We start from the raw sequence: 12,998 nt of genomic DNA on the forward strand, positions 1-12,998 counted from the left end.
CCTCAAAAATTCCTACAGGGGCTGTTTGATGAAAAATCCACTACAGACTGTTGTAAATTGTTCCAATGGTTCATTTTCTCACTGTTAAAAGTTTGCACCATTTATCCCCACTCTGAGAGTGTCTAGCTTCACATCCAGCCCTTGGATCGTGTTAGACCTTTCTCTGCTAGATGGATGAGCCCATTTTTAATACTTGTTCCCATGTCATAGTTTTAGATTGTGATCCACTCACCCATTAACCTTCTCTTTGTTAAGCCAATAGACTCAAAGAGCTCAGTCTATCACTATACGGCAGGTTTTCTAATCCTTTAATCATTCTCATGGCTCTCTGAGCCCTCTCCAATTCATCAACATCATTCTTGAATTGTGGGCCTCAGAAGTGGACACAGTATTCCAGCAACAGTCCATCACCTCCTCCTACTCGAGATTCCTCCATTTTATGCATCCCAGGATCTCATTAGCCCTTTGGCCATGGCATCACACCGGGAGCTCACGTTCAGCCGATTAGCTACCACAACCCCCAAATCTTTTTCAGAGTCACTGCTTCCCAGGAGCAGTCAAGAGATTCAGCTCCACCCAAAGACAGGAAGAGGCTGATATAGGGACGACAGATTGCCGAGTCAGCTCTTATTTCTGTTGCTCTTCCTGGGTTACTACTACTCTGACAGGGAGGAGAAGCCAGTAGCTGCCATGCCTGAAGTGGGGAGATCAGGCCCACAGGCTGGTTCACACATGTAGCAAAACCAACTGGTGCTCCCCATGTTCCCTGCAAGCACATCTCCCAGTGGACGTGGCTCTTTTGGAGTGGATTTGCCTGTCCTTTCAGGGAGGGGTCCCTACTGTATATCAGGGGGAAGTGGTGCCTTTCTGCCACTTGGCTATATAGAACTAGTAATGGCAAGCCCCCTACAGGCAGTGGTAATAAATTGCCAAGTTGAAGGGCAGATGAAAACCCGCAGGGTCAGAGCAAGGTTTATTCCTGGATGCCTACATCCCATCCTGCTCTGCACAAGTCCTATTAAAAGAAGAATTGAGCCACACTGAGCTATGACTGACTCATTTCTCTCCTTTCCCACCTGAAAGTACAAGTTTCAAACACAGGAACTCCTCAAACTCGCCTCAGTTACTGTGTAGTTCAGATGTAGCAAGTGTCGTATGGCCACATTCAGCATGCCTCTATGTGGGGGCGGCGCTGGTGCGGTCCCAACCGTGGTTCTAGAGCAACGTAACAAACTTTAAAAAAGTATTAAACAGACTGTTTATTACAGCATATGATGTGTTATTAATTTACACAATGATATATAAAAACAGCCGTTTGTGATGTACAGTAACTTGACAGTGACAGGAATATTAAAACTATTGATATTCATGCACATGACATGCATATGTTTTTAAAAAGCGCTTTTACACAATATACTGAAGAGTTACTGAGCCTTTCCCCTGGTCCAATGGTTTCTTCTGGAAAGCAATGTATCACTCTGGCAGGAGTCCACACATCGGATGCACATTGGGGTCATCCATAGCAGAGTGCCTTTTGGAGAAGGCAACTCAAGAGGGAGATTAAGCGAGGGCCCTTTCTATTTTTGAATTACCATAGCACCTAGGCGCCCTAGTGTAGACCTGGGCCCCATTGTGCTAGGCACTGTACACAACACAGGTGGAGGGGGAGGAGGTTGCAGAGAAGAAGAAAAGGTTTACAAGAGGAAATCCAGCCAGACAAGGAGGGACATAGTCAACATGCAGGAACAGAGCAGAAAAAATTAAGGGATAAGAACAAACATTAGGATCCTCCACTTATGACTTTAAGCTGTTGATCTCCTGGTATTACAAGACCCAGAGTTGGAAAGAATAGGCAAGGAAGATCCATTCTTGGGAACATTATTTTTCAAAGCGTTCTGATACTATGCACTTGAAGCTGTCACCACTGAAATGGCAGGTTTTTTAAAAACTAGTATGATGTTTTTTATTTCCATGAAAAGGCACTAGTATCCACCCAAGATTTGAAGCCGTGTCATAATTTACCTTAAGTTTTAAATATTTGTATTAAAAAAAAATATCTAAAACTATTTACACAAAAGCACCTCATTTCTTTAAGTAGAAACAGACACGTTCCACGCGGACAAGTCATTTCATTAGACAGTTGTCATCAGTTTGAGAGAGCCAGATCGGAAGCGAAGGATTTTCTTCTTGAGGTTATGCGAGGCTTAATTTTCACAAAGGCCTTTGCTGCATTTTCATGCAGCTCTGGAGTGGCCACTGTTTGGATAGGAAGAGTCTGAACAAACTGAGACCAAATTAGCCCCCCGCTTTCATCAGAGTCACTAGTAGTCGTGCTCTCCCCAACGAACTCTACCTCACTCAAGCTGGACTCGCTGTCTCCAAAGCAGTTTGTGGTGTAGTTACTCTGCTCATCTTCACTGGTGTCCACTACAGTGGAGTGGAACAGGGATTCGCATTCTGCTGAATACTCAGAGTCACTAGCAACGTAAGCGTAGGGGCTGACGTATGGAAGGGGAACTTGTGAATAGACCCTACGGCTTCTCTCCTGTTTCTTCTTGCCCTTCTCAGGGCTTCCTCATAGGAAATCTCTGCTGAGGACTTCCACCGGCGATAATCTCCTCGCTTGTGTTTAGGTTTGGCCACAACAACTACTTCTCTGCTATGTCCGTGAGATTTGATCACAGTTTTATGGAGGCCAGACTGCCTGCTTGGGAGGCTTGGCTCCAGCTGTGAACTGCTTTTTTCCCTCTCACAGAGGGCTTTTTAGTTTCTTATTCTTATGTCCAAGTCATCAGGGAAACGACACTTCTTGCCAATTGGCTTGGTTTTCTCCCGCATGGTGGGCGCGTTGCTTTCCAGCAGACTAGCCAGGTGAGACCTGTGTTTCAGAGTAGAGCTCTTCAGAATTTTGACACTTTTGGTGCCTTTGTGAAGCTTAAGGCTTTGCTGTTTAGCTGGTACGTACTGAGCACTCACCAGCAAACCTTCATCCAGGCTCTGAGAGGAAGAGCCCTCACTCTTGAAATCCAATGTGGGTCTCTCCTCCAGAGGAGGCGAAGTGGGGTGAGCTGCTTGCAAGCGGTTTTTTAGCAGCTTTTTGGGTGGCTGGGTCACTTTATTCTCCTGCTGCAGTGCTGTATGCCTACCAGAACTTTCTGTAGAAGACGTAGCAAAGATTTGGCCATTTTCCTTTGGGATATCCCCTGTTGTAGCTACAGGACACCAGTTTAGTTCTTGAGATGCTGGTTTGATGGTCCTTGACAGATGTTTGCTTTCAAGTTCATTGACGGCGCTTGGTGGGTAGGCTACAGCCAGAGGCACCTTCCTGCTTTCCAGCTGCTCCCCATTAGATTCTTTTGACCACTGATTTAATGGCGAGAAGGTGCCATTATCCAAAGCGGTTGTTCCACTGGAATGCAAACATGCTTGTTTGGAATTCTTCAGGTTCACAATGTTAGGATGTGAAACAGCCGCAGTCTGTCTAACACACATGCTCCCATGTCTCAAATGCCTTTCGTGGGGTCAGCATTCAGACTTGTTCTTGGTTTGTTAGTCCTCACAGAATGCGTCTTTTTCTGAACAAGGCTCAGGATGTAACCCTCTAGTTTTTTGTTGGCTGAAGGACAGGGTACAGACCACGAGCTCTGCAGGAGAAAGGAATTGCCTGTTTTTACTGAGTCTAGTTCAGCTCCAGTGCAAACATCATTAACATTGCAACCACGTCTCTCTTCTTCTCTCAGGGGATTACCAGTCACGGGAAGAAGAAACATTGGACTCTGCACGGCTACTGCATGCAGGGGACTGGGTAACGGTACACGTCATTGCCATTTTTAGATACTAAGTCACACTGATACTTCGGATGTACATCTGCAACCACGGCAAGGGAATTGGAGTGCGTTGTGGAGAGCGAACGACAGACCGCACCTGATGCCGGGTCCTCGTGCTGACTTTCTTTATTGTAATCCATCCAGCCTATGAGATCTGAAATGCATTTGAAAAGAGTTTAAAGATGCTGCCATTGTGTAGTTCTGCTTTAGTCTTTTCAAAGATACTTTTGAAGACTTTGGCCTGGTCTACACCCACACTGCTTTAACTAGGGCAATATAGTTGAAACTCTACAATCCTCCTAGTGTGGATTCAGTTATACCAGTATAAAGATGCTTATTCTCAGGTCTACACTACAATGTTTTTGATAAAGTTACTAGAGTGACACGGTGGGTGAGGTAATGTCTTTTATTGGACAAACGTCTCTTGTTGAGAGAGACAAGCTTTCGAGCTTAGCTATGTCAGTCGGGTGTGGAAAAAAACAATTCCCCTAGCGATATAAGTATGCTGGCAAAGCCCACTGTGTAGATGCAGCTATGCTGACAGAAGAGTGATCCAATAAAAGACATTACCTCATTCACCTTGTCTCTCTAATATCCTGGGACCGACACGGCTACAACAGCACGGCAGACAGCTTGGCTAATGTCACTGAGGGAGATAGAGTTACTATACAGGCAGAAAAACTTCTGTTGGCATATGCTGTGTCCACACTAGGAGGTTCTGCTGGTACCGCTATACTGATATAGCTAGAGCAGCAAAGTCTATGGCTATGTCTACACTATCATGGTAAGTCAACCTACGCTACGCAACTCCAGCTATGTGAATAATATAGCTGGAGTCAATGTACCTTAGGTCAAGTTACTACAAGGTCTACACCACAGGGGGTCGATGGGAGAAAAATCTCCCGTTGACTTACCTTACTCTTCTTGTCGGAGGTAGAGTACAGGGATCGACTGGAGAGCGATCTGCAGTCAATTTGGCGGGTCTTTACTAGACCCACTAAATAGACCACTGGTGGATCAATCTCAGAGCGTCGATCTCAGCTGTAGTGTAGACCTGCCCTATGTAGTGTAGTGTAGCTTAGCCCTTATATTCCCATATAGGAAGGGGAATAAGCTATACTGGTATAAGGTGCCTTTATACCAGCGAAACTGAATCCACACTAGGGATTGTAACAGTGTAATTATATCAGTTAAAAAAAAAAAAAAAGAAATCCACACCTCTAAGCAACATAGTTATACTGGTACAAAATCCGCCTTAAAGAGCCTTCCACTTTGTACCAGAGGCCTCTAAAATTGACTTTTACAGCACCCACAGGGACTGCTAGATGCAGAACTGTAGAAAGCCCAAGGATGTGTGTGTTACAAGATATATTGCGCTGCTAAACCCACAACTAACCAAGAGGGAACAAACAAATTACACCAGTAAAATTGTTAACAGTTGGCTAAGGGCAATATTAACCATCCTTTTCTTTAGGAACTTCAGGCTGATCATGGACTTCCATCATTTTTTTACTTAGAACTGCTTTTATAGGGCTTCAAAGTTTTCAAATTTTGTTCAGGGAAAGATGATCAAGAGTCAAAGAACACTCATAAGAGAATCTTCTTGGGGGGGGAGGGGGATGTCAAAGACAAAGAATCTTTTGACTGACACACAGGAGTGGGAGTTCAGAGACACGGGGTTCTATTCCCAGCCCTGCAAGAGACATCCTCGGGGGCTAGTTACTGAGGTCAAAATGTTCCAATCTGAATGCCTTACTAAGGCCATATTTAGGCACCTAAGTAAGAGGGCTGATTTTATCAAACATGCTTAACTCCTGCAATTCCCATAGATTTCAGTGCGACTATATGTGAGAGGAAGTGCTGCTCGAAGAGCAAGAATGGGTCTATCAGGAGCTTAAGAGAAGAACAGCTGACTTACTGTAGGTCATATCACAGTTCTTAATTCTCTGTTACAGTCCCTAATATTCACAGTGAATTGTCAAGAGGACATCACTGAAACATGCCACTGTGGGAAGTGGGCTAGACTGCCATAATCTGTTAAAGAGTTTTATATTTCCATTCTGTATAATGAAAACCAGCAATGTAATCTGCTGTAGATCTTTGTGCAGGATTATTTTTAAAAATGCTTGATAATGAAGACCTATAGTTGATAGGGAAATTTAAATTACATCAAGCAGGCCAGAGGGTAATTTGAAAGCTCTCAACATCTCAGAATTGCTACAAAGTCACATTTCTAGGACAGACAAACTTGAATGATTATGGCTCTGGATTCCTAAATGCAAAAGTTCACTCATAGGCATAGTTTGACTTCTATATTTGGGGGACAAGGATGGGGTGGGACGACACCTCCAGTCAGGCTGAGGGGGCCTTGCAAGGGGGGTGGGGATCCAAGCCTGCCCAAGGCTTGCATTGGGGGCGGGGGAGGCTGCAGAATGGAAGTTCTGAACACCAAGCAATACATGACTGCTTGTAAGCATCCTCCAGGATCCAAACTGAAACAAGGTCCTATTCAACCCCTCTTTCCAGACCTATACAACAAATAAGATTCTTGCAACAGAAATCTTGTAGTAACCAGCCCCAATATATAACCGAGACACACATACACACACTGAGATTTACATCTTTAGACTAGAGTAACTGGAAATTCAAACATCCATCTTTCCCTTACCAAAGACAGAGAAACCTTTTCCATTATTCATAATGGCCATTTGTCCATGCCACACAAACTCAACACGCACTTCATCACAATTGTCCATGTGCTGAGGAGAGTTAGTTAGAGCTGGGAAACTATTAGTCGCTCGCTTTCATAGGCGCAAATATGTGCTACTCATAAATAAATGTAGTTCAGGTGGGTTTTTTTTTTTTTTTACTTTTGTAAAAATTGTTGTTTTCTAAAGGAAGTGATAGGAAGTTGTACAATGAATTTGCATATGTGTATATGTACCACTGCCCTTTACTGGGCAGAAAATATCAGAGCTGATCACAGGTTTATAAGTGCTCACAATTCACACCAATGACTGAAAGTGGCAGGTGAAATCTATACCCCATGCCATACATATGCAACAAATACATCAGTCAGAGTCTTTTTGGATTATTTTATATTAACACGTAGTTTAGCAAATGAAAAAAGAAAGAGTTAATAGGACCCTGCTAGCCCCAATGCAGCATTTCTACTGACAAGCCAAAGCCACTCGCTAGAGTATGATGCATTATACCAGCTTTTACTGTACCTGCAGATTTTGGGCGTCCATCCGAGATATTCAAAGATGTCTCCAAAGGGCTGCAAAAACAGGTGCTGGAATGGCAACTGGATAACACTCACTGAAGACTGAGTTAGAGGAATTGGAAAGTGATCCAGAGGCCCCATCACTCAGCTCATAAAATCCTATAAAAATAAAAACTTGGGTTTATTTTGGTTCTGTTTATTATGCAAAAAATTCCCATTCCCCTCCCCTAGAAAAGCAGTTGAGTTTCTGTGTATTTTGGCTCACTGGATCTCAGACAACTTATACCATTTCATTCAATCATCCAGATTAGTTGTACTATACAGTAATACTATAATACTGGGACAATTTCTGTTTATTGAAAATAAGGTAGTGGGATGTCACTTAGCCTTTGAAATATTAATCTCTCAAACAATTTTTAAAAGCCAATTTGAAACTAAAATAGTACAGATTGTGCTGAGAAAAAAACTGGCAGTACTTGCCTTCAAAGCTCATTTAACAGGATATTAGGTCTCTTGACAACCATTCTACCAGTATTACTTGGCTATGAGACCGTCTACAAGTCTCCTTAGCCACTGTTGCTGCTTCCTTCCTTTCTTGCAACCCAATTCCCAGAAGAAATGAAGCGTTCTGAAAAAGCTTCATCTATGGCATTTTTTTTTTAAAAAAGAAACCCCACTTTCTGAAAATCAGACACATGATTGTACAACATGTTCTCAATAGGGTCCTGAAATTTTCCTCTGAATATATTGTATGAAGTCAGTAATGTTTCCAGTGGCAGCTGAATTTTTCTTGGTCCACTGTGACATCACTGACGGCCATACTGTGGACCTTTATCATTCTCCGCTGTTACATTGCTGAAGGTTCTGCAGTTTTATAATTGCTGGGGGATCCATTTTGCAGCATATGGGGCTTACCTGAACTTGGGCGACTGTCTGTCTCAAGGTGCTCATCTGTAGTCTTTTCTACATCCAGTCTTAGATCACTTATCTGTTTGTCTAGTTCTTGCAGCTGATTTAATAGACCAGCATCTCGCCTTCTCAAACAGTTCTGGAAAACAAGAAAAGCAACATGTCACCTTTGTTGTCCAGAAACAAATAGGCCACAAGCATCATCTGAAATAGCTTGTAAATTCCATGTCAGTTCTTTTTGGGGGGGGACGGGGGGGGCTACAGAAATCTTGCCTGGAAGTTCAGGATAAAAATTCAACTGAACTATAATGCAGACATTTAATTCCAATTGCTCTCATTCTGTTGCACATTATAATCTTATATTCTTAAAGCACAAGGCAAGATTACAGGAGCCAGGATCAGGGTCCTTTCATTAATTTGACAACGCAATAAGTAGGAAAAGTAATCCCTTCTCTTCCCCCATTACAATTATATTACATTATTGTAATAAGACTGTTTAAGCTATTTATGAAGGTAATTTTGATGATATACAATGGGCAATAAAGAATGATTTTGCAAGAAGCTCATTAACCCAAGGTCAGTGTAATCAGTTTCTGTACATATACTACAACCATATCTATCCATCATCTGTCCAGTTGCATCAGTTTTTATACACTTTTGCATTGCACCCAGCAGTATTCTGATCGGTTTCCGAGTGTAGATGCTCATAAAGGGCCCAATCCCAAAACCATTAGGTCAAGGGGAGCCTTTCCCTTGGATTCAATGGGTGTTGGATCAGGCCCAAGACTGAAAGGCTAATAGCATTAGCTAGACCAGCGGTCCTCAACCTGTGGCCCAATCAGCACACAGCTGCAGCCCATGTGACATCCTCAGGGCCATACAGATAGTATATATATTTTGTGGATGCAGCCCACATAAGACAGAGAGTTGCAGAGGTGGCCCACAATGGTAAATAGGTTGAGATCCACTGAGCGACTAGCACAATGCACTACCACTTGGGAAGGGCAAGCAAATTATTTTTCCACTTCTGACATAAGCCAGGATTTGGATCCAACCCAGATCTGCAGAGGTGACAGGTTTAGAGCAGGAACTCATTGCCCACCTACTGACCCCCCCCCTCTAAAGAAGGATCCAGAATAGTGCATCTGGTTCAAATTTGGAATGTCAAGTGCACAAATTAAAGTGTTACCACAAACCCCCAATTCTGAGTAATAATTCCCGTTACTTTACTGTGGTCATTTGGCAGCTAATAATTCCCGAACAGTCACATTGCCTTTTTAGAAGGAAGCAACCCTCCTATATACATTTACTGAACCAAACGGTTAAAAACAAAAAAATAAACACCTACAGAAGCAATCAAGATTTGCAAGTGAACATCAAAAATCCAACCTCTCCCTTGGTCAGAGCCAATATGCACAAATGCTGAGCCAGGACTGTGGCACAAAGAATACCATGCACAGCTGAGCGTTATTTTCAATGAAAAATGATCCACCGGTTCATGCCTAGCTCTCTCTTCCCCCCATAAGCTACAAAGCGCATTTTCAGAAAAGCATCCCTATTTTAAAGGGCCTGATCCTGATAACTGCACAGCACTCACTACTCCCACTCAAAATCTCAGGATAGCCTCTGGGCCCAATCCAACTCTTAGTCAAGTCAGCAGACACACGCCCATTGACTTCAGCGGCTGGGGCAGGCAGTATAAAAGCACCATAGGCTGCGTCAGGGGCTTTTTAAAATGAGTGAATAGATTTCTTTTGTAGCAAACCAAGGATAAACTCCTTCTCACCTCACGCCTATCAGTTGCTCTGTTGAGCAATGATCAGGATTTAATACTAAAATGCCTGCATGGTATAGTTAATACATTTTTCTGGCTCTTTCATATCTAGTTATTAGTTCTTTTATCTGGCTAATGCAAATATTTACTCCAGCTCCATTTCTCAACCTCAACAGTAAGAGTCAGCTGATGCACTATTTCAGTTCAAGTCTTTCTTCTCACTTGAACGTTAATGAAGGCGACATACAATGGCCACAGCTCTGACAGAAATTCAATAGAAGAAATGCTTTCTGCTTCACAGTCCTGAGTCTTTCCTGCAAGCACAGGACATGAACGGATTTGCAGAAACTAGCTTGCTTATTCCACCAAGCACAGCTCCCTAAATCAAGGGGCGCCTTCTCGTTTCGCGTCAGGGACTCTTGCCCCGTTAGGCAAAGCGCTTTCACTGAGCCTCACGTTTCAAATGAAGAGCCGGACCAGATGCAATGGGGACAAGGCGAGGACAGCTCAGGGGACGGCACCGGGTTAGGAAGGCTCTTCCCGAAAGGCAGTTCAACCTCATGGTAAAAAGAAACCTCAATTGAAGCTGGGCAATTAATCGAGCCGTGAGCAGCCCGGGAGTCTGGAGGTCTCCTGCCCTTGTGCCTTCCAGACACACAACCGGCAATGACCGATTCAGACGAGGTTCCGCGGGGCTCGCCGGCTGCACTGGCGCACGTAGGAGCCCGCAGAGCCCCCCGAGAGGGAGAGAAGGGCTGGGGATCAGACGCACACGGGGGCTCATTCTCCCCCAAGGCGCGTCTGTCGGTTACAGAGGGTCCCCGATCGGAGCAATAAGGAGGAGACGGGAAAGATCAGACTGAACCAGGCAGCCGGACCCTCGCCGGTGCTTCCACCGCGCCCCCCCCCCCCCGCCCGGGACCCTCGCCGGTGCTTCCACCGCGCCCCCCCCCCCCGCCGCCCGGGACCCTCGCCGGTGCTTCCACCGCGCCCCCCCCCCGCCGCCGGGACCCTCGCCGGTGCTTCCACCGCGCCCCCCCCCCCGCCGCCCGGGACCCTCGCCGGTGCTTCCACCGCGCCCCCCCCCGCCGCCCGGGACCCTCGCCGGTGCTCCCACCGCGCCCCCCCCGCCGCCCGGGACCCTCGCCGGTGCTCCACCGCGCCCCCCCCCCGCCGCCCGGGACCCTCGCCGGTGCTCCACCGCGCCCCCCCCCCGCCGCCCGGGACCCTCGCCGGTGCTCCACCGCGCCCCCCCCCCCCGCCGCGGGACCCTCGCCGGTGCTTCCACCGCGCCCCCCCCCCGCCGCCCGGGACCCTCGCCGGTGCTTCCACCGCGCCCCCCCCCCCGCCGCCCGGGACCCTCGCCGGTGCTTCCACCGCGCCCCCCCCCCCCCGCCCGGGACCCTCGCCGGTGCTTCCCCCGCGCCCCCCCCCCCGCCGCCCGGGACCCTCGCCGGTGCTTCCACCGCGCCCCCCCCCCCCGCCGCCCGGGACCCTCGCCGGTGCTTCCACCGCGCCCCCCCCCCCCCGCCCGGGACCCTCGCCGGTGCTTCCACCGCCCCCCCCCCGCCGCCCGGGACCCTCGCCGGTGCTTCCACCGCCCCCCCCGCCGCCCGGGACCCTCGCCGGTGCTTCCAACGCCCCCCCAGCCCAGGGCTCCCCCCGGTGCGCCCCCGGCCCGGCTCACCAGCTGCTTCCTCAGCAGGAGGATGTTCTCCTCCAGGAGCTTCTCCTCCAGGCTGCGCTGGGCGTCCCTTCCCCGGGCGGCTCCCGCGGGTCCCCGCGGCGCTGGGGGCGGCCCCGGCGGGTGGCTCAGCAGCAGGCTCTTCACCAGCAGCTCCTGCCGCTGGCGCAGGTAGTCCAGCTCGCCCAGCCCGGCCAGCGTGGCCTCCAGCCGCTCCCGGGTGCGCTGCCGCTCCGCCTCCGCCTCGCCCTTCTCCCTCCAGCGCCCCTCGGGCTCCCGGGGCGCCGCCGCCTGCGGCTGCCCCGGCTCCGGCTCCTTGGCCGCCGGGCTCGGCTTCATCCCCGGGGCGCGGGCGCCTCCCTCAGCGCATGGGGAGCGCCGGGGGGTGCCCGGGGCTCCGAGCGGCCCCTGCCGGGCGAGGGCGGCGGCGGCCCCGCGACGTTCCGAGCCGCTGGGACGCGCCGGAGCCAGAGCCGGAGCGCGGCGCTGCTGCTGCCAGCGCCGCCGCTGCACTGGGCCAGGGGCGCCCAGCCCCGCCCCGCCCGGCCCGGCTCAGCCCCGCAGCAGCATCCTCGGCTGCTGACGCTCGGCGGCGGCGGCGGCGCCTCCCCTCGCTCGCCCCCGGGGCTCTCTCCCCTCCCCCTTTCCGCGCTCTCCCTCTGCTTTTCGCTTCTCCCTGCCCGGCCCCGGCCCCGCCGCCCCCTCCTCGCCCCTCACACGCACAAGCTCAGGCGACTAAAGCCCCCGTTCGAGCCTCCCCCGCACGCACATGGTAGCCACCCCCCTTGGGCTGGCTCGGTGCTGCCTTCCCTTGTTAGGCGGGGCTCAGCTGTGGGACCCTTCGCACTCTCCATCTGTCTAGGGGCTTGTCTACACGGGACAGTTATGCCAATACTAGCGGAGGTGTGCATGTAAACCGCTAGAGATATACCCGCGGGCATGGACCTTATCCAGTCCAAGAGTGGCTTTTTCCAGTTCAGCTTATGGCAGAGGGAAACAGGCACTTATACTGGAATAAGAGCATCCACACTGGGACTTATACTGCTATAACTCTAGATCAGTACAGCTGGGGAAATCTCCCCGGCAGACAGGCCCCAAGGTGCTCACCTTCCACCGCCCTGCTCTCTCCTCCTTTAGGGAGCCTAGTGGCACCTGTAGCTCTGCAATAAGAAAGGAGGAGGTGTGGCACCTTAGAGACTAACAAATTTATCGGAGCATAAGCTTTCGTGAGCTACAGCTCACTTCTGCACGAAAGCTTATGCTCCGATAAATTTGTTAGTCTCTAAGGTGCCACACGTCCTCCTTTTGTTTTTGCAGATACAGACTAACCAGGCTGCTACTCTGAAACCTGTCATAATTGTAGCTATGGACTCACAGAGAGCAGGGCCTGGGATTTGCAGGGTTGTTGGAGCCGGTTGGTTCTAGGACAGGAGACCTGAAGAGCTCTGTGGAACTCCAAAGCTTGTCTCTTTACCAACTGAAGTTGGGCCACTGAAAGATATTACCTAAGGTACCTTGTGTCTCATGGGCCCCGTCTGGGATTGTAGGAAGAGGAGTGAGGAGGTTTGCTGACTTCTA

The 12,998-nt window shown here is 49.0% G+C and overlaps 1 protein-coding gene across 1 annotated transcript; it reads right to left on the reverse strand.

Annotated features, from left to right (window-relative positions):
- Nucleotides 1-1,241: 1,241 nt before the first annotated feature.
- Nucleotides 1,242-11,987, reverse strand: DACT1 (dishevelled binding antagonist of beta catenin 1). The gene is given in 9 exon segments (XM_038407779.2): nucleotides 1,242-2,203; nucleotides 2,206-2,526; nucleotides 2,529-3,509; nucleotides 3,512-3,802; nucleotides 3,805-3,981; nucleotides 7,058-7,141; nucleotides 7,144-7,212; nucleotides 7,969-8,101; nucleotides 11,424-11,987. Coding segments are annotated over 9 exon segments (2,463 nt in total). The 5' UTR covers nucleotides 11,760-11,987; the 3' UTR covers nucleotides 1,242-2,132.
- Between the last annotated feature and the right edge of the window lie 1,011 nt (nucleotides 11,988-12,998).

Source organism: Dermochelys coriacea, chromosome 6 (assembly GCF_009764565.3).
Source record: "Dermochelys coriacea isolate rDerCor1 chromosome 6, rDerCor1.pri.v4, whole genome shotgun sequence".
Taxonomy (NCBI): Eukaryota; Metazoa; Chordata; order Testudines; family Dermochelyidae; genus Dermochelys; species Dermochelys coriacea.